The sequence below is a fragment of the Chelmon rostratus genome, chromosome 6 (assembly GCF_017976325.1).
Source record: "Chelmon rostratus isolate fCheRos1 chromosome 6, fCheRos1.pri, whole genome shotgun sequence".
Lineage (NCBI taxonomy): Eukaryota > Metazoa > Chordata > Actinopteri > Chaetodontiformes > Chaetodontidae > Chelmon > Chelmon rostratus.
In genome coordinates, this window is record NC_055663.1 from 26,900,035 (window position 1) to 26,921,503 (window position 21,469).

Below are 21,469 nucleotides of genomic sequence, written 5' to 3' on the forward strand. Positions count from 1 at the left end.
CCATTTTCACAAAACATATGTTTATATTTCCTTCATGGACACCTCTAACATGTTAAGAGTTAAAAGAACAATATTCATTTTCTGTTTTTTTTAATTATTATTCACATTTAAAGCCGCTAAATAGTATGAATTAAGCGATCTGCTCTGTGCACCTGCTCTCTGTTGCTGCAAAAAAGAAAGAAAGAAAGAAAGCAGAGAAAAGAAAAATGGCCGTCGATTCAGTTTTGACTTGCACTTCCTTGACTTCAGAGTTAAAGTTAAGCTGTTGTGATGTGACTTTGTCATTCAAATTTTCTAACAAACGAAACACTTGACGACGGAGTCCCACAAGGATCAATTTGAGATCATCTCGTTTTACTGTTATCTTGATTTGCTTTTGTTTTGATTTGACGTTTGATTCTATTAATCTGATATATTTCTGACAGGGAACAGAGAAATATCTGATGTGTATTTACAGCCAAACCTAAAACAAGCAAGGGATGAATATTATACACTGTGTTCATTAAGTAATATCACTTTAGAGACTTCCTCACATCTCCAGGTGCTGTTGCTTCGACCTCATATGAACAGAAATGACTCACATACATTTTATTATTAGCAGCATTATTTGTTAGTTTCACTTACAGTCACACTAACTGGCCCCCACAGAGAATGATATCACTTTAACGCACAGTAAATGTCTCAGGTGGAGAAGCTCCACAGCACGTGTGTTATTTCGAGCCTGAAAACCAGTCAGAGTGAAGGTAAAGCAGGCTGCGTTCCTTCCTCTCATGCCTGAATTTCATCTTTGTCATTTGAGACCAGCAGGGAGAGCCAGTTCCCAAACCCCAAGAGGTTCAGCTTTCCTCCGCATGTCCTGTTCTGCAGCTCCCTGAGACCGTAATCACATTTTCATACGACTTTACCAACATATCAAAGAGCGCAATGAAACGTGAGGAGCCTCATGAACAAAACCAGTGCAGAGCTGTGTGCGTTTACTGTATAATGAGCAGTATCCTGTTGGATATTTCTATTATATCTGTGCAAATGATACTTAAAGAAATATGTTTTACTTTCACATTAAAGGCTGTTTCTTGTGTCCAAAATGCCCTTTATATTCCTGACGGGATTCCTGCACCATCACTATCAAATAATCTCGCTACCTAGTAGTGAGTTTTATCTCACTTTACGATGGTTTTACGATATTTCCTTTACATTCCGGATGTTATTCAGATTTAAGATGTGACTTTTTTTTTCACTGAACACCGCGACTTTTGTCTGATTTGCCAAAACAAGCGGTAACTTTTCTCTTTCATGCCTCTCTGCGGTTTCTCGGGTTGCTCCTGCAGGTGAAAGGGGGCAGAATTTCACCGATAAATCTCGGTGCAGTCTGTCCGCCCCATCCGACAGGCGGAGGGAGGTGTTTCCTCAGAGTCGCAGCTGGGACACCCCTCAACTTTCCTCAAACTCTCCACAGTGTCCGACGTCCTGCCATGCTGGGACTGTAACGCATTTCGGATCGCTGGTCCACTTCCGTGCGCCCCTGTGTCATGGCTCCGTTTGGAAAAAACTTCCTAAAGGCTCGACTGAAGAACAGGTAATTTGATGAGGGAAGTTTTCTTGGCGAGAAACTTGTTGAATGCTTTTTTTTTCCGGGTAATGGAAAGCGCTGTGGAGGAGCGACAATTACGCACAGCGCGGTGCGCATCTGCTTTAGAGCGAGCTGCAAGTTTGCTAAATGATTAATGCAGGACTTGAGCAGTAATATTACAGGTAAATATATAGCAGCACGTGATACTGAGGAACATAATACAAGTAAGACAAATTACCATTAAGAAGCACAAGGACACATTATAAACTTCCCTTGAATATTAGATTATATGATTTTTAGTATTAATAACCATCTAACACACTTCCAATATTGTTTAAAACCAGCATCAACCAGCATTAATAACAATAATGAGGGAATATCATTGCTGAAGAGGTTTAACTGTCAGTGTTTAAGACAGTATTACATTTTTTTTATCTGTATAGTCAAATTTTTTGGCCCATAATTTGTTTCCCGCTGTAAGAAACTGGTGTAAGAAGTGTTTTCTTGCCGGTATGTGTGAGGTATTATTCCCCTTTATGGAAAGTTTGAGTAAAATACGCCCTTCGATTACGGTGGTGCTCATTCCTGTCGGAGTGCACTGCACTGTGCATCGACCTCACCTTCTCCTGCTCTGTAATTACTGCAAAGGTGTTATTTTTAATGCACATTTCATCTGGGACACCAGAGGCCTCCTGACTTCAGGTTCAGAGAGTTCCTGTCATCAACACTCGTATAATTTGCTTCAGCAATTTCCTTGAGTGGCTAGCTCGGCCTTTTGATGAGCCCCGTGCTGCAGCTGAGATCCAGCCTCGGCTTTGAAAAGGTGGGAAAATTAGATTTACCGAGCCACAAGCTGTCCTGCATTACTGACACAGAAATTCTATTTGGATAGTTGACTGCAGACTTTTTGTTGTGCAGAGTTGGTAAACAGGGTTCTCATTTGGAGTATCTAGGTCATGATCCAGTCCTTGCAGGGTGCAAACAGGATTCAGGTTGCCAAGACCACGATGTGGAAGGTTTTAAATGTGGGTAGAGAGCTATTTTCATTAGCTTTACTCATTAAGACTCTCATTTACCACCAAACTTAGCAGAAAGGGTTTGGATTAAGTTCAGAAATAAAAGAGGCTTTTATATTAAATTACTGTAAAAACTCTTTGACAGTGGCACCAGCAGCAAAATGGATGTATTTTCACATCACACAGCGAGCTGAGATGAATTATCTTTGATAACTTCAAACAGTCTGACTGAGGCTGTCTCCAGTGGATCTCATTTTTTCATGTTATGTAGTAATTACCATTGCGGCACCTATAATTACCTCGAGTGTTTAGATCTGTAGATATGTCAAACGCTCGATTTCAGACACTCGCTTTTACTCGCGCTGGCACATTCAGTTGGATGTTTGCTGAAGAATGACGAGATGAAGCTGCAGTCAGTGGAAACGTCAAAACTTGCACAAACTTTTAGGATAAAACTTGAATGTGGTGATAATTATAGCTGCTAACAGTTGTTTTCATACCCTGTACCATCAAAGGTTCACAGTGCGTCATCAGTGAGTGCTGTGCGTCGCTGTCCTATAATGAAAATGTAATGGTGACATGTTACTGGCTGGCAACCAACAGCAAGTAGTGACCACCACCACCGCTTCCGCTCTTAGCCACGGTTGCAGCATGGCAGCGTTGTGCAAAGGACCAATTAGCTGCTGAAAGAGTTCAGTTAACCCAAATTAGCAAGCCACAGCAAACAATGAAATCATTCAGTTGTGTCGAAAGAGAATAACTCATTTATTTTCACTGAGCAAAAGCTTATTTGGTGATTCACAGGCCCGCTGGGGGGGAGAAAAATAAGAAGGGTGGGTGGTTTCACAGAGGAAGTGAGGAGAAGGGAAGGGTGTGTTGTGTCTCTGCTCACAGATGCCTATCAGAGTGGGAGTCATCCAGGAGATCAACAGATCCAGATAGAAAAGTAATGTTATTTCCTCGCCGTTTCCCTCATCCTCTTTCAGATAAGAGCAAGAGGAAGCGTCTCCTGTCCAAGTATCTGCTCTGCTGCAGACTCGGTTTCTTCTACTACACACACCAGGCACACATATATTAGAAAATACATACAGAGGTTTCTGTTTTTGTTCAGTGACGGTCATTATTATCTTTTAACTTCAGCTGGATGCACTCCGTGACGGGCAGATGAGCCCTATTCCAAACATGATGAGTAAACATTCACCAAGTCATTAACATTAACTGTATGAGAAACAATGCAAAGGTCACGTGTCTGTAATCTGATGTGTCATGTTCCACAGCAGACACTCAGATTTCCTTCAATTGATTTGGATTGATTGATTATCCAGAGTAATCCACACTTTGGTCCAGGCTAAAATATCTCAACTACTGCTGGATTGATGTCATAAAGAAACGTTCTTGATCCCCTCACTTTTCCTCTTGAAGCGCCACCATAAGGCTGACATTTGTGGTTTTAAACAAAAGGTCTCAACAGCTATTTGATGGATTGTCATTAAATTGTGTACAAATGTTCGTCTCAGGATTGAAACAACTTTAGTGATCCCTTAACTTTCTCATTAGGTCTCATAAAGTCAAAAATTTAATTTGTGCAGTAGGCTGGTTTCCGACCAAACACATCCAAAATGAATGATGCTCCCTTAACCCTCAGTTGTTCTGTCTATATGTGTATTTATTGCTAACTAGCAAATGTTAGCAGGCTAAGATCCTAAACTCAGTACTTGCTAAACATTAGCATGTTAGCATTGTCACTGTGAGGACATCAGCATGCAGATCTCAACTACAGCCTCAGAGCCAGCAGCATGGCTCTGAGGCTCTTAGTCTTGTTAAATTTCTTTCATTTTTTCATTGCTGTGAGCACCACAGACATATTCCAATCTAATTTTGTTGTACTCAAGGTGGCGAACAGAAATTTCAAAGATGGAAAGAGTATCTTTAAAATGTGGGAAATCAAACCAAGGTTATCTGCCTGGCTACCACCACAGGTACATGAGAAAATATGTTATGTATTGAGAACTACCCTTCAATAGATTTTGGATTAGGAATGATTTACATTTATATTAGGTTTTCGCTCAGAATCCATCGGTTTCAGTACAGTTTGTTTTTCAGCTGTAAGAGCAAAGCTGTAATTTCATCACCACCAAGCTGATGTAGAATTTCATTCCATAGCAAGAAAATCAGAACCTGTTGACTTCGGCAGCTACAGGATCTGTTTGCTGATATGTTATTACAGCCTTCTTTCTATTGTAAATATCTGCATCACTTTATCGTATCACTATTGATCTGATAAACCGCGCTGAGACCCCGGGGAGCTATAATTCTGTCTTTGGTTATGACTCATTCAAACCACGAGCATGCAGTCCTCTGTGGTAACTTGTAGCTTGTAAATTTATGACACGGAGTGGAGGTGTTAATGTCTACAAGGTTGTCATTATGAGTTTAACAATGGAAGAGCCATGCCACCGTGGTGGTTGCTGTAACGTAATGGACCCACGCAGAAACCTGTGCTGAAAATTCATGTAATTTAAATGTGGTTTCCTCCCACGTGAGTCTCACCGGGCATCTCAGCTTTTAAGTTCAAACTGCGGTCAAGCAGGTCTGCTCAGGTTTCTTGGGTTCACTGAAGTGTGAAATGTTGGTGGTACCCGTCCTGCATTATCCACTGCACAGCATCCATCATCACTATGACAACAAGCTTATATTCAAATATTTTTATTAAATTAAATCACACGTCCTGATTCTCAATCAGAAGGTTTGAGTTTCTCACACTATCAGCGGGGGCTTTGTCATTTAGCGCCCAAAGCTGTGACCTATGAGGGCACCCTCATTTGTTGTGTCTGGAACCACGTCTTAATCCCAAGCTATGAATATCAAATGGCGCCCAAAGTGACAGCCCTTATGAACATATTATCTGCCATGCAATCAGCCCAATGGTGCGTGCAGTGTTCGTGTTTGTCCTGGCAGGGAGCTGACTGGAGAGGGTCCGAGGTTTCGGCACTCCCAGAGACACCACCGGTCTCGTCAAAGTGTTTGCCCTCACAGTGATCTGTTTTTGTCGTCAATTGGTCTTTCAACCCAAAACAAAGCGCAAAATAATCCAGTTTCTCTTTTGAAATTCAGCTCATAGCATTCGCTAATTGGCACAAAAGAAAGCTGCTAGTTTCCTGATGCTGCTAGCATCAGAGAGCTAGCAGTCACATTACAGGTGATGGTGTACGTCCATGTTTTTCTGCACCTTGTTGTAAATCATGTGGGCTACTCATAAAGATGAACTACTGTCATTGGTTGAGTAATGAAGCCAAAACCTTTAAGCTAAGTTTCAGCAGCTAATTGAAAAAGTCAACAAGTCAACACAAGCTCTAAAGCTAAATCTAAATTTAGGTAGCTAGCATAGGAGCATTTCTAGTTTCAAACTAGCCTATAGCTACGTAATTGGTAAGCTATAGACTGCTGACTGTTAAACATCATGAAAATCATGGCGGTGAATGAATGAGATATTTTAAATTTTAATGTTTAGCTTTATTTTTGCCACCTACAGTTAGCCGTTTAGCTAGCTTGCTCTCCCCATTGAAGATCAATTCAGTCATTGTCATTATATCCGTACCCAGAGCAGCTTTGACACATTTCAACTTCATTTTTAACCCCGAAAGATATTAAAAGTTTTATTTTAGGCAGCTGAAATGTGGATAACAGCGGCACACAGTCATAGATTTGTCAGCACTTTCTTCACATCAGAGCAGAGTTGAAAACAGACCATAGCGAGCTCTGTGGAATCCATTTTTCCCCTTCCTCCCTCTGTCCACTGAGCTGCGGCGGCAGGATGTTGTCAGAGCGTTGGCAATTGTGGCCCAGGACAAATACAGGTGTTTCCCTGCCTTGCTGTACCCTCTTCCTGCACAGCTGAGGGCTTGGGTCACCCTCTCTGAAATAACCAATTGTCTGGAGAGCGTGTTTATTCACCTGTACGTTCAAATATGACAATAGACGCATGTTTGCCACATGCTTAGGCCAGTGTTAGTGTTTATAATACCTCACAGCGTATTCAAAGATGTTTTAGTACTGACTGTTAGTAATCTCTTGACTCCTCCTTCCTATCTTGGGACCTCTTTGGGGGGTTTAGATCCCCAGGTTGGAAATCAGTGCAGCAAACCAAACCATGAGATCATGAGTTGAAATAAATAAGCGGTACAAGCATGTTGTGTTGCAGAGCTGCTGTATTTGTGCGGCCTTACTGTGCCCACCCAGTGTTTTCTCCGCTGGGCCGCAGTAGTTCTTGCAGGGTTTCTTTGAGTCGGTGCTGGTGGGAAACTCTCAGGTCAAAGTCGTCATTGCCGTTGTCTTTGATTGCCAGAGGCCCGCAGGATTTGTTTGGCCTGCGCATAGCTCAGGTATTTGCTTTGCCCCTCTCTTCTCCAAGGGTCTCCATAACCATTAACCAGCCTCTTGCATTGTTGCATACGTATCGCATTCCTGAGACCTTATTCACCACCACCAGTTTACACAATGCTCCAGTTGTGTGTTTTCATGCTGTGTGGGAACCAAAACACAGACGTATCTGACTGTAAAATCTGCGAGATAATGCAGCATTTAAGTTGCCGTGCTTGTAGAACTCTTAATACATCTCACTTGCTTGTGTTGGCATGCAGGCGGGTAGTATCTGTAACATCTTCAGAGGATGTGTATTTTTGTGATGTTCAGTAGTTAATGTGGGCTCCACAGATAAAGACACAGCAGCTACACGATGCAAGGTTCAGATCTGAGAGCAACAACATGCCTGTAGTATTAGATCTTAATCTCAGAGTTTGCTTTATTTTTTTGTAAATACACTGTAGATAAGGCTATGCACTAATCCTTTAAAACACATTGTTTAAACACCATCCTGGCCTTGTGGTTTTTGTCCACTCCACTTGTGTCAGATAATGATAACAAGCAGCTAAACCCTCTCAATGGCGTCATTAGTTTGCAATCAGAATTCAGTTTTGTGGACTGTAGGTGAAACTTGATAAGAAACCAGCCCATGATTCTGATTTACTGTTAACAGATTCATGAAGTTTTGCTTGTTTGGTTGCAAAACCACAGACTGGCATTCCTTAAACCCCCAAAATCAGTCTGCAGTTCAGTGTTCAAAGAGAAGCTGCAGCTTCACTCTCTTGGTGATATTAAATGGATAATATTTCTCTGGTTTCTAATAGACTGACCTGCCTGTAATTACAGGAATATTATATATGGCTTATTTTTTTTTATTTTTTGCTTTCAGTGTAGGCTTTAACTTTGACTATGAGTAATTCACTGAGACAGAAAGTTGGCTACAGTACATCAGAGTTAATTAATCAAATCAATTGTAGAATATTCCTAACATTTTATCTTTATATAAAAGATAACACGATGCATCATTCTTTATCTTGAAATCAAATTGTAACGTCTGGCAATGTTATCTACTTATTTGATTACTTGTTCGTGTTGTGTATGTCTGCGTTGCCGGTGCCCATCGTTTAATGACTGGATATTAGGTCCTGGATATTACCGGTGGTCCATTAAGCACATAAAAAATGGATACCATCAACCCATCAGAGGTCAATTTTTGAGCAAGTTTTACAGTTCTGACGAAAAGGTAATGAGGGCCTTGGGGTTAAATAGCTCAGAACCAAACCATTAAGTGGTCATCTCTGATGAGTAACAGTCTAATAGAATCAAGCCAGGGAGCACGAAATGAGTGAATGTAGTTTTCTGCTCACTGACCTAATTGAAAACCATCAAAGCAGGATCTATTTAAAAAACACACTACTTAGAACATCATGAATGAGAGAATGTGTGCTTGCTGTACTTCGAACTGCAGCTCTTTGTAAACATGGTTTATTACATGAACAATCATTGACCAACTTTTTTTTTAATTGGGGTGTTTACTGTTTTCACCAGCTTGGTTTAATTGGTTGGTGTGCTAACATCTGCTAATTAGCACAAAACACAAAATACAGCTCAGGCTGATGGGAATTTTGACCTAATGATGGCAGGACATGCAGGGATTTCTTCCAGAAAGCCTTTGTAACACGTTAACATTGTGAAAGGGTCCATTTGATGCCAAACCATGATGTTTTCCTAAACCTTACCCAGTTTTTTTGTTGCCTAAACGTAACCAAACTATGACTGAACACTGAAAATAATTCAAAAAATTATTTGAAAAGACAGTTGAAAAGTCAACCTCATGACAGCACTGGAGGTAAAGCCGAAGTCAGGAGGCTCTATCCTGCAGGGACCATGTACAGTATGTCCAGTGGTTGTTAGATACGTCAGTCTGGATCACAATGGTGGACCAGCTGACCAACATTGCCACTCATGGAGCCACGTCAATGGAACGACTAAAAATGTTCAATGAGATAAATGACCAGTATGTTGTGGATGTCAGTGTTTGCATTTTTTAACCTTTAACCTTTAACAAACAAGCACTATTACAGAGATGCTGTGCAGCCAAACATTGTTAATTGGCTGAGATTTAAAAGTTTCCAAAGATACCAAAAATGTAGGTCTGAATTTGGTAAAATGTGTATGAAATGATGCGCAAACCAATGATCTTAAAGCAACATGAGGGGAAGCCTGTATGTTCAGAGGATAAGACTTCCATATGTTTCATCCTAAGGTCATAGTTACGATATAAATTGTTTTTCTGTCTCTTTCCCAGGACAAAAGATGTCGAGCCTGTGGTCGGAAAGGAGATTCAGGTTACTGTCTGCAACGAGGAGAAAGTTGTCTGTGGAGTAACAAAGCACACAACATGTGCAGATATGATTCAGGCCTTACTGGAGGACCACAAGTCAATCCCAGAGAGCAAGCGGCTCCTGCACGGAGAACCCAAAGACTTCTGTCTCGTTGAGCGCTGGAAGGGTTTTGAGAGAGCCTTGCCTCCTCTCACCAGAATCCTGCGACTCTGGTATGCTTGGGGCGACCAGAGACCCTTCATCCAGTTCATTCTAGTTAAAACCAGTGATTTTGTGCCTCAGCCCACCAAGAAGAGCGGAAAGTCCAAGGGCGCCAAGCCAAAGCGATGGGAGCACAGCCGCGCCCAGTACACCCAGTCTCTGCCGGTGGAGAGGCAAAAGCGCATGGTGAAGAAAGCTTTCCGGAAGCTGGAAAAGCTGCACAAGGAGAGCAAAAGCTCCCCAGGTGCCGACGAGATCGACCGGATGGTGCAACTTATTCTCAACCAGGACCACACCATCCGAGAGCAGATCCAGCGCATGAGGGAGCTGGATTTGGAGATCAAGCGGTTTGATCTTCAAGAGCAGGAGGGACCTGAGTCTGAGCGTCCGCCGGGTCAGGCTCGTGACTTGAGTCTGGAGGCTCACAGCGACGAGCAGCTGCAGGAGTACCTGTACACAAGCGATGGAGTCAAACAGCTGGAGCTGCAGGTTCAGAGGCACCAGGAGCTCATCCTCCAGCTGTCCCGGGATATTGACGCTGAGCTGAGGAGGGCCAACTTCCCTATGAGCCAATACGAGACGAGTGAACAGGGGGGAGCCGCTGCTGCTTCCTGGACCCCTGCGGAGACGGACGAAATGTTCTACGCTGCTGAACTCGAGAGGCTGCGGAACGAACTGAAGCGCAGCCTCTTCACTGGTGTGTCAATTCACAACCAAGCTGCGGAAATAGACAAGCAGCTGAAGCACTATGACGCTACGCTGGTCTCCAAGGACCAGGAGTGCTGGCAGCTCGCTGCCCACCTGAGCTCACTGCAGATTGGTGACGAAGAAGAAGAGGAGCCGTCCAGTCCCGTCCCTTTGAACAGTGACACTCAGTGCAGCGTCTCCCAGACGGTGAAACTCAAACACAGCCTGTCCCCTCTAGACGCTACAGACACAGACTCAGACACTGGGATTAGCTCCACACACAGCCAGGACTCGCTGTCACCATGTTTCGACTTCCCTCCCCCACTGGACACAGACGTTTGAGCGACCCAGATGACCCTGCAATTGAATGTTGTGTACGCAGTTTGTGCCTGTCGTGTGTTGTCATCAGGTTTGAGTCACGGAGCTAAGCAGCGGTTCCTCTGAAGGATAAATGCCTGGAGATCTTTTATAGCGTTGAGGTCGTTCAATCAGCAGTTATTTTGGCTGTTCAGGACGCTATATTGGACTATGAGAAGTTATAATAGGAATATTTTAATTTTATGGAAAAGCATGATTAATCCTTTAACAGATTGATCAGTAATGACATTAATCATTTTTTGCACTTTAAGGTATTTCCTCATTCAAAAAAAGAGATGCTAGCCGTCTCTACTTATACAATGCTAACCAAAATTTAAAAGTTATGTATTTGCAGTTTTATTTTCCATTATTTTAATACGTAATAATGTGCATTTTTAAAACATTTGCTATTTTTTGTACAAACTGAGCAGCCGACAGTCACTTTTGGTTCGGGAAATGAGTGACAGCTTGGCAAACAGGTTTAGACTTTCTGTTCGGTGAAGATGATGTTTTTGTTTGAGTCTAGATGGACAAAGGAAATACCGTCAAGTGTTTTCAAAGAGCCGTCTGGGTTTCTGAGAGGCCAACGGATGCTGTCTGTGCCTCAAACGTGATGATAGCACATGCACAGAACTGGAGCAACGTACACAACAGTCCATCACTGCTTAGGTTTTCTGACTTTTAAGTGTACATTTTTGCCCCTTTAAGAGGCGATGACTATTTCCTTAGCACGGCCATTTCTACAGTGTACCAGACTTAGTGTTTTTTGTTTAATTTCTTAATAATGGTGAATGTATGCTTCTAAAAGTTCTCAAGCTATTTATTAAGCTGCACTTCTTTGTACACACCTGTAAATCTATTAACAATGTTTTATATTAAAACAAACAGCTAACTGTTTCGGATGTAGACTACACTGTAAATATACCGCTGTAACCACCGTAAATGATTGTTGTTATGACACAGGCACAATTTGTAAAGCCAGCTTGATAAGAAAAGAAAAAAAACTGAGAAAATTATATTTATTTATCATGTAATTGTATTTTACTGATGAGATTTTATTATAACCGCCTCCCACCTGAGGCTCATCTGCCACTGGTTTGATCAAATGCGTCATACCCAGGGCCAAAATAACTCTAATATCTGGGCTACATCTGTGTAAAAGCTCATGATTCAGCAACATGTATATTTCAGTTTTCATAATAAACACTAATACTGTTAATGTCACAGAGTAATGACTCCATTGTTGGGTTTGTCGGCGCCCAGCATCGAGGATTTGAGTCGTTAAACAGGGATTAGCATCAGCGCTGCTGTTTTAGAGGGTGTTAATGCTAAAACCATGAGGGGGGGAGGAGGTGCCAGAAACACAGAACTGACTTTTGTAGATTTCTCAAAGCTCTGAGTCACCAGAGAGAAATGACACAGCTAGCACAGACCCCCCCACCCACCACCACCACCACCACCACCCTTCCAGTCACTGCAGCATATAATCAGACAAGATGGTCGCCAGGCAAGCACAAACAACAGCGAGCACTCTCCTCTCGTCAAGGTACTGCTGACAGACTAACACTTTGTACTCGGGGCAGAGTGGGGCAGGCCGCTGGAAAAGCAGGGGGTATCTATTTCACACACTAATTGCTTAACCCCCACCCCCTCCTCCTTCACTGCTTCGAGCCACTAAGTAACTCCACCAAGCATGAAAGGCCAGAGATCTTACAATGCGCTCGCACCGGCGCCTCGCGCTTGTCGACGGAGCGAGGGTTTATTACGGCACTTGTAGCATGTTCTGTTGCTGATGGGAACGCGCCGAGCTGCGATTTATATTCTAATGGAAATCAGACTTTGAAAGAGAGGAATGTTGAGTCTGCTGTTCAGACGTCCAGCCAGCAATTTAAAGTATACCAGTCGTCTTTGTGCAAAGTTTAAGCAGCAAAACTAATTATTCCACCAGTATTTAAAGGCAGATTCATAATATTTTCAGTGAAATAAGGTTTTTAATATTGGCTTTGTCTCAAACATTCTTCTTTTTATGCCACCTGAGAACAATATTCTCCAACAGGATCACCACCTTTTTAATGGAGTATTAGCGATTCAGAGTTTTATTCGTCACAGGTTGGGGAGGGCGGAGCACGGGGGGGGGGGGGGCCTTAAAAACCAGAGGGAAACTCAGTTCACCTCATTATTTTATTGGCAGACATGTTGAGGCACCTGCCGTTCTCAAATGACAGTAAATAATGAGACGAGCTGATTTTGGCGCTGGTCTTTCCGAAGGATCTCCCTGTGCTTTTTCTCAGATTAGTCGCTGGTAAGACAGCTGAGGCACCAAAAGAAGTTGAACAAAGCACAGGGTGTATATTTACAATCCTTGGCAGGAGCAGAAACTCTCCGCCATTCAGTGTCACAGCGCCTTTGGAATATTCTGGGCCTTTAAATAAAAACTTAGAATAAAAAACAGTGCTTTTCTATGCTGTTATAGCAAAAACAGGAGAAACCGGTGCTTCCCTTCTGCAGTGTGACCTCACTGCATCGTCTCAGGTAATGTTTACCTTTTCTCTCCGCTGCAGATCAGCAATTCAAAGACTCGCCAGCTCGCGAGTGTGTTTGCCGACAACAATAATTACACAGACCAAAATGACAATTAGAGCGACTGCAAACCTGTCTCTGTGCAGCCCTCCCAGTTACAGTGACCGGCCAGCTTGAGTAAACCATAATTTGCCATCAGCTGTGGTGCTGAAGAGGAAGAGCTGAAGCTTTAAACAGTGTATGTTTTTACTCAGAGACATATTTTAATATGCTGCAAACTGGCCGCAGTGCACAGACACATTGTCTCAGAGAGATTTATGAATCTTGTTATTTTCTCAACCTTTGCTGTACTCGTATCTTTTCGCGCAGACCTTCGCAGGAAGCAGCTCGATAAGAGTCAGGAAGACGTGACGTGAAGGCTGCTGTGTGGAATAATGTGTTTGATCGGGTTGGGCTGCTTTCACCGTCAGCGAGGGACAAGACCTAATTGGAAATCAACAGGCTTCAACAGCCTTGAGTTAACACCATCTCGCATCATTTGGGGGATTTTTTTTAAAGAGATTGTCATCATTTGACCTTATGAATGTCTTAGAACACATCTGTTGGTTTAGGGACATAATTAACTATAACTGGAGCGACAAGTCTGCTTCAAGTTATGTGCCTATTAAAGGATAACTTTCGTTTTTTACAACCTGGACCTTATTTGTAGCATTAAATATGACCATTTACTCACCCAGACAACTTTGGTGGCATTTGGAGTCGTTTTGAAGAAATTAGCCTCAGAGGAGCGGCGCGTATATCCGTATAATGCGAGTACTCGGGGCATCCATGCGCAGCCTCTATATAACGCATAATCTGCGGCGAAACTCGTTCATATTCCAATATTTAGTTATGATATGCTGGTGCTATTCCCCTCTGAGCCCGTGGTGGCATGTTATCAACATCCAGTGTCTCTAGACAACTACCTCTGACGTGGATGATGTCATTACCGAACGCCGCGCGCTGCAAGCAGCCAGCCACAACACGGCTGACTCTGCGGCGGTCGGCTACGAATACGCAATAACGAACCACAGCTGTGCCAAACTACAGCTAAACTAGCCGACCGCCGGCTCAGAGGGGAATAGCACCAGCATATCATAACAAAATATTGGAATATGAACGAGTTTCGCCACAGATTATGTGTTATATAGAGGCTGCGCATGGATGCCCCGAGTACTCGCATTATACAGATATACGCGCCGCTCCTCTGGGGCTAATTTCTTCAAAACGACTCCAAATGCCACCAAAGTTGTCTGGGTGAGTAAATGGTCGTATTTAATGCTACAAATAAGGTCCAGGTTGTAAAAAACGAAAGTTATCCTTTAACCCTCGTATTGTCTTCCCATCTACTATGCACCTTTTGTCTTCCCGGTCTGGTTTGACTGCTTGTAAAGCATGAAGTATAAAATAATCATCAAATTCTGTGTTGAACCTTTTTAGTCAACTTGTTTCCAACACATCAACATATATTTTACACTTATTTTTGTAATGTGTGATAAAATAGATGCAGTTTATAAAAATTTACACTTCATTTTTGATTAAAAAAAACAGAAATTCTGATTATTTTGACTATGGTTATGATCTGAGGCACATAAATTGATGTATTATCACAGACTGGCATATGTCAAAGTTTAGTCAGGACACTGTTTTGAAATAATGTAAAATTTTTTGATGGCAGCAAATAGTCACACCTGTTGTCCTCCCGGGTCAAAATTGACCCGGTGTGGTTTGACTGTTTATAAAGCATGAAGTATAAATGTTTGTGTGTGTCTGTGCGTGTGTGTGTGCGTGTGTGTGTGTGTGCGTTTATTGTACTGGAAAGCACAACAGTATGATCCATTATACCACTTATTGTGGCTGGGTCAAATTTGACCGGGAAGACCACAGATGCTATAAATTTTAATAAAACACACATAATTCAAAGAATATAGTCATAATTAATTTTACTTGCAAAGAGCATAGTATGGAACCATCCATGTCATTTTCAAGCAATTATATGAGAGAAAACCATAGTTATGATATGCAAACACTTGAAAACGGGTCAAAATTGACCCGAAGACAACAGGAGGGTTAATGGATATTTATTATAAAAGTCCACTCAGGTGGTCAAATACATTTGGCTGAAATATCTTCTGTAAATATGCGGGCCAACCAATCACATTCGGAGCAATTTCCAAACTCTGATTAGACGATTCGTTATCTGAGCTTTGGACTGAAGCTGAATTCATTTGTTTTATCAGTCACTGCAGTAACTCTGGCAGTGGCAGTAGAGCTGCATACACTCCTTTTCGTCCTCACACATTATGTTTTTCAGGAGCAACACACATCAGCTTATGCATGTGCCAAACTCCTGCTCTGCATCTGTTTCGGTAGTGTTCCCACAGCACGCCCAACAGTTAACTTTGTGATTATATGTGATTATTTTACGATTACGCTGAAAGCAAAAATCAGCCTTTCTGCTCCTCATGTAACTTTCACCTCCCTGCTCCTGAACTCAGGATGCCACACTGAATGTCTTGGCAGCGAGTTGTGTTTAAATGGGTCAAAATCACCTGTGACGATAAATGACATTAATGCAGCGGCCCTGCGACGGTCCCGTCAGCCAATCGCAGTCACGTTTGCCTTCGAGCGGGACGAGTCGGGACTTGTAAAAAGTAGTTCAAGGGCCTTGGGCTTAATTGCTTCAATCAAAGCACATTTGGAGTGCCATCCCATCCAAGAGGCATGAATCACATAGTAAAAGAGCCCGAGGAGCCGTAAGCGGTCCCTGCTGCCAGGCAGCAACGAGAGCGCAAACACGGAAAAGTGAGAGTAGGTGTGTGTAGGTGTGTGTGTGTGTGTTGCAGATGGTAGTAAGGCTGCTGGCTGCTGATTTAAAAAAGGGGAATTTTTAGAAATATGATCCAGGTCATGCGGTTTCTTACGTTATTATACATGATGTGTTTACTAATTCAGATTACCATCAGTGTCAAAATGAATGCTTTCCATGCAAACACACACACACTTCAGATGCTCGCTCTTTAATGTGTGTGATTCCCTCCCCGCCAGCTCCAGTAAACACATTTGATTTTTGGCATGGACGTTTATTTTCCTCTTAATTAACACTGCTGTCACGGCTGACACTGTTTGCTCTCCGACAGGTGTTCTGTCAACCTTTCATTAGGAGAAGGTGGAGTCGCCGCTCAGACGGACAGACAGAGACAGAGACAGACAGGAGAGGTGATCTCAGTCTGTGCAGACAGACAGAAACAAAGCGAGGAAAGACACTTACACACAGACTGATGTTTAGAAGGTTAAATATATATATATATATATATATATATATATATATATATAAAAGCTTATGAGACAAAGCTGGACGGGAGGAACTAAACCTCAAAGGGTGGAGTCACACAGTGTCTCTGGTTAAATTGCTTTACATTAATGTCCAGGGAAAGTTGTCCACAGAATAAAGAGGAAGCCTTTATCGCCTTATTCCTCAGCGTGGTGTTAAAATACAGCTTTCATCCACTCTAAAAAGAGGACAAGGCAACAACCATTTGCAGTAATCGTGTAAGATAAAACAACTGGCCGATTGGTCGTTAAGCAGCCTCCTTCCACTTGAAGGATGCACTAAAATGCTTCATTGTAGTAAACAATAAAGGTTATTTCCATGTGCTCAGATCTGTGAAAAAGGTATATTCTGTAAAATCTCTTAAGAGCTGCAGCACAGTGAGTCATTTGTGGGGACTTTCATACAAATTCAAATTGATGGCGCCAAGTTTATAGGTTAACCATTTAGCCCTCTTGACCTTTAGAAGGTCGCCCTTGCTGTTGTGTATTTACGCAGGACATTTAGCTGACTTACATGTATTCTAAAAGCTGTGGTCATCAATGATAAGGAAAAAAAAAAGAAACAAGTATTTTCCAGGGCGCCTGGGTGGAGCGCTCAACCAGCGTGAGTCACATGATCGTTCACATCCACTGCAGGCGAAAGAGCAAGTTCATAAAGACGAAAATAGACAAAAATATTTAATTTACATTTCAATTTGTTAGCACTTCCATTTCTCTTTATTTCAATTCCCAATTTTTCCTGCGTGAATCTGATTCTTGTGGTCATTTCTGATCAGCTCTCACACAGAATGAGGCACTGAGCTCACATGCGTCTTCAGAATCATGACTCAGCATTATACACGCTTACTTCATTCTAATTATGTTAGAAAATACCTGAAAGGAGTTATGGTCCACCATATGATTTTAGTTATCTAGCTTGGGGACAAATAGTTTGCCTGAAATTATGGGTAACATATCTCCCTGCCTCTCCGTTAGGGGACACAGGGTGTCATGCAATGTGAATATTGCTCATATCTAATTCAGTTTATTTGCCTGTGAGAGCAGTCACACAGTATAACGTGTTGTGCTGCTCTGGAGGACCTTTGTCACATGATCTCGGCATCGAGGTTCCGTTAAAAATTTGCAACACCTTCGTTCCAAAGCGGAGATGTGGAGGTGGAACGACGTGAATGCAGGATCTAGTGGAGCCTGACCAATATTTGGGACTAGACTCCAGGAGCTCTCGGCCTCTGCACCATCGGTTTTTTACCTCTTCTTCCGTCTCTCGTGAGTCTTCCAGCTCTTGGCTGATTGCGTGCTTCATCACATTAAAGGAGAATCTTCCCAGACAAACCAAGAAAATATATTCAAAACCATGCAGGAAATGAAATGACTCACACAGCAGTCCACATCGTCAAACCTCTTTTACATTCCCATGAAACACACAGGTGCTTTCTTCAGGTCCATTTTATGCTCAGCAGGCTGCACGAGGATGATGGTACTTGATGGCGTTTGAACGCTGTTGTACCTGCGGAGGTCGAGGACCTGACTGTTGCTTCCCATCTCTCTCTGATTGCCTGACTGTGGCGCTCTGATTAGCTACTTAAGTAAACATGGAATTCGTTTATGTCCCTTCACAAACCTGCGGCGTGACTTCCACGCTCCTCCAGACTTCCTCTGCGGTCCTCTCCGTCTTCACCTCCATTCTCCAGCGTAGGAATCCTGATTGGGTCTGTGCTCATGTGATTTACGGCTGATGAAGGGATAAATTCACTGGGCACCAGAGGACAGAAAAAAAAAAGCACATGCATGTCGACCACACGTGACATTCTGCACAAATTAGATTTTGTTCTACAGCATCTCAACGAGCAACAGCGTTCTTTTCTTTTTTCATCCTTTGAAAGCTGCTGTGATGAGTCTTCTCTAGTTTTCATCCAATTACTGTTGGTTTTGTATTATAGCATCATTGCTGAAGAGTCTGTGCAGTCAGGTTAATCTAGCTAATAAGATCACAGCAGTGGGTCTGGTCTGTCTCCTGGATTTTCATTTCAAGAGCAGATCCTCAAAAAGGCCAATACAATTATCAATTGCCCTTAAGACCTAGTCCCGTTAGAACAAACTTCTAACAAAAGGACTGTTTAGTACAAACCACAGACCAATCACTCACTGTTTTTAATCACCTGGTGTATCTTTGTGGTGTATGACTGGGTATCAAACCTACATTTTTGGCCTCAGATTAAACATGTCCTTTCCATCTCACGTAGCTAATGTTTGCTCAGATTCACTAGCTCAGGGGTCGGGAACCAATGGCTCGCGAGCCAGATGTGGCTCTTTTGACGGCCGCATCTGGCTCGCAGACAAATCCTTTGCGCACGCGCGAGCCAGCGACTAGAAAGCCGGTTCGCAGTCATTTCAGTGGGAAAGTGGCAAACATACATGTCGTTGTGTCTATCTATTTATCTATCTATCCATCAATCACAAAGGCAACGCAGATGAGGCAACGCAGATCAGGTAGTGACAGGCACTGTTTAAGTGAGGCTGCCGTATTTTGCTGTCGAAAATAGCGGTCGATGTGCGCATGCGCAAAGGGGCGCACTACAGCTTAATCCCGCTGTCAGCTAACTAATTAGTAATTATTAAAGAAATACTCATCATTAATTAGCAACAGCATAACAATGTTATTAAAAAGAATTCAGAGACTTAAGACTTACTTTAAAAAGTGTTGAAATTACATAAAATGCACACATTTACTTGTATTTTTAGTTTTAAACATATTGTATGGCTCTCCTGGAATTTCATTCAAAAACATGTGGTGTTCATGGTTCTCTCAGCCAAAAAGGTTCCCGACCCCTGTATTAGCTTGTTTATTATCTGACCAGATTGTTCCTAATTCAAACAAATTTTATTAAGGGATAACCCCTTGAGATGCATCATCTCGTCTTCCAGGGGGTCCTATACATGAAAACAATCAAACAATAAAATACAATCACTTACACTCAACACAGAACATACACTTACAGTGTGCACAACAGCTCCCGAATCCCGCCCGCCCGCCCCACCACATCCCATCAGCCCCTAATCCGATCACAAGGGCAAAAGGAAAAGGTAAAAATAAATAATAATAAATAATAGTTAATTAATTAGCAAAAACAAAACAAAAAAAATTAATAGCAACAGCAGGGGGTCTGAAACAAAGATAATAGTGAAGTCTTAAACAGATGGAGGGAAGTGACAGATCTAATAGATGGCGGTAAATTATTCCAGTCAGAGGGGGCTTTATATATGAAAGCACGTCTACCAATTTCTTTTGAGGTTCTTGGGACAGAAAAAAAAAATTTTAATTCATTTTTAACAATTTTATGCAGACAAAGTTCTTCACGGCCGAATGTGGTAAACATTTTAACCTGTTAAAAAAAGAGATATGAAAGGGAGGTGTCACCAGGTGTTTACTCTTGTTTATGCTTTTCTTTGTTTTAGTGATTTTACATCGACCTTCGCAGCCGAGTCAGACAACAAGACGACATATTCAAAGCTGTACTGAGTTCATGTGTGGAGGCCCTGCTGGAGTTTTAGCTGTCCCCCCCTGCGCATCTTCTATGTTCCTACAACTACAAAGCACACAATGACCCTATTTTCATATTCTACAACAAACAAAACATCTTGACAGCAACTCGGCCGCACAAATGCTGAGAGATCACCGCTCGTCCTCGGCGCGGCGACGTTCGGATATTCCTCTCCGGAGAGAAGAGACTTTGAAGAAAAAGCTCGGCTCGGAGAGGGTTTGAAGTGGCAGACTACTGAAGGCCGACATGCTCTGCGTTAGATCTGCTGCGCCTTTGATGGTGGGCAGAGGCTCTCTTGTTTCCTGTGCCATGTCGAGGCGAGATGACAGCACTAATCCAGACGCATTTCCCCCTCCAGAGCTGGCACTTTGAAGGCCCCCGTCTGTTTGTGAGATTAATTTGATTCAGGGTTGTACAGTAAATACATACTGTACACACTCACACACACACACGGGTAGACCACTATGTGCACAAGAAAAACAAAACACACACACACACCCTTCTTACAACCCGTAGCCACTGTGTCTTTCGCCGCCTGTTGCCATGGTAGCTGAAAGCACACTCAGCCTCTTGGCAGTTAAGCCTCTCTGTGGATTTTAAAAAGGTGCCCGCAGAGAAACGTTCGGCAACCGTGTTCCCTCTCACACACTGAAGTTTCTCCGTGCCGCCTTTCCAGAAACGAGACGGGATGCGCCGGAATTCATTTTAATATCATATAAAAAGTGCTTTGTTTTGCACACTCTGCTTTTCTGTCTCTTTGTCTTGACGGGCAGAGAGGCCGCATTGGATTTACAGCACAGGCCGAGGCTGTGTTGACTCTGACACAAAGAAGGCGGCATTCCTCTGGCTCTGGACCTATGACGGAGCGGGGCCTGGCCTGGCCTGGCCCGGCCTGGCCCGTTGGGCTGGGGTCTCTTTCCAGTTTGCTCCTGTGCACTCATGGGCAGTGGCTTCCTGTGATGTTTCCTCTGTCAAAAAGGGCTTGCAGGGCAGCAGTTGTAGCCATGTGGGAGGAATGTGAAAGAGCTGGGCTCACAAGTATCAGTGCATCGTCCCTTTTATGGTTTGTTGTTGGTGAAATGTGCTCGATGGGAAAGTACTGCCAGAGAATAGTAAAGTTTTATCCTTTACTTCAAACAGATTTCACCCAGGTAGCATGAAACCCTGGAGGGTCACACGCTTAGAACAATTCTATGTTAATATATTTAAAATACTGCAGAAAAATGAGTCACCGGGATTTTACAGCTCACAGCCCGGCATTTAGAAATACGACCTTCCAGGAAACGCACCACATGATGATAGTTCACCTGACTGATTCAGGACCAACTCTGACTCAGCGAAAGGGGTCAACGCATTGTAATCATTTAGTCATTTTTCATCCCAGTCTGACTGTCAGGTGGGTGCAACTGCAGCATGATGACTCTGTAGGCTGATAATAAGCTCTTCATGTCTAACGACGTGTAATCGTTTGTACTCTGTGCTCTATTGTCTCCATAG

The 21,469-nt window shown here is 42.8% G+C and overlaps 1 protein-coding gene across 1 annotated transcript; it reads left to right on the forward strand.

Moving 5' to 3' along the window:
- The first annotated feature begins 1,440 nt into the window (after positions 1 to 1,440).
- rassf9 (Ras association domain family member 9) lies at positions 1,441 to 11,751 on the forward strand. The gene is made up of 2 exons (XM_041939482.1): positions 1,441 to 1,576; positions 9,257 to 11,751. The coding sequence occupies exons 1-2, from the start codon at positions 1,530 to 1,532 to the stop codon at positions 10,521 to 10,523; spliced, it is 1,314 nt and encodes a 437-aa protein (XP_041795416.1). The 5' UTR covers positions 1,441 to 1,529; the 3' UTR covers positions 10,524 to 11,751.
- Positions 11,752 to 21,469: the final 9,718 nt, after the last annotated feature.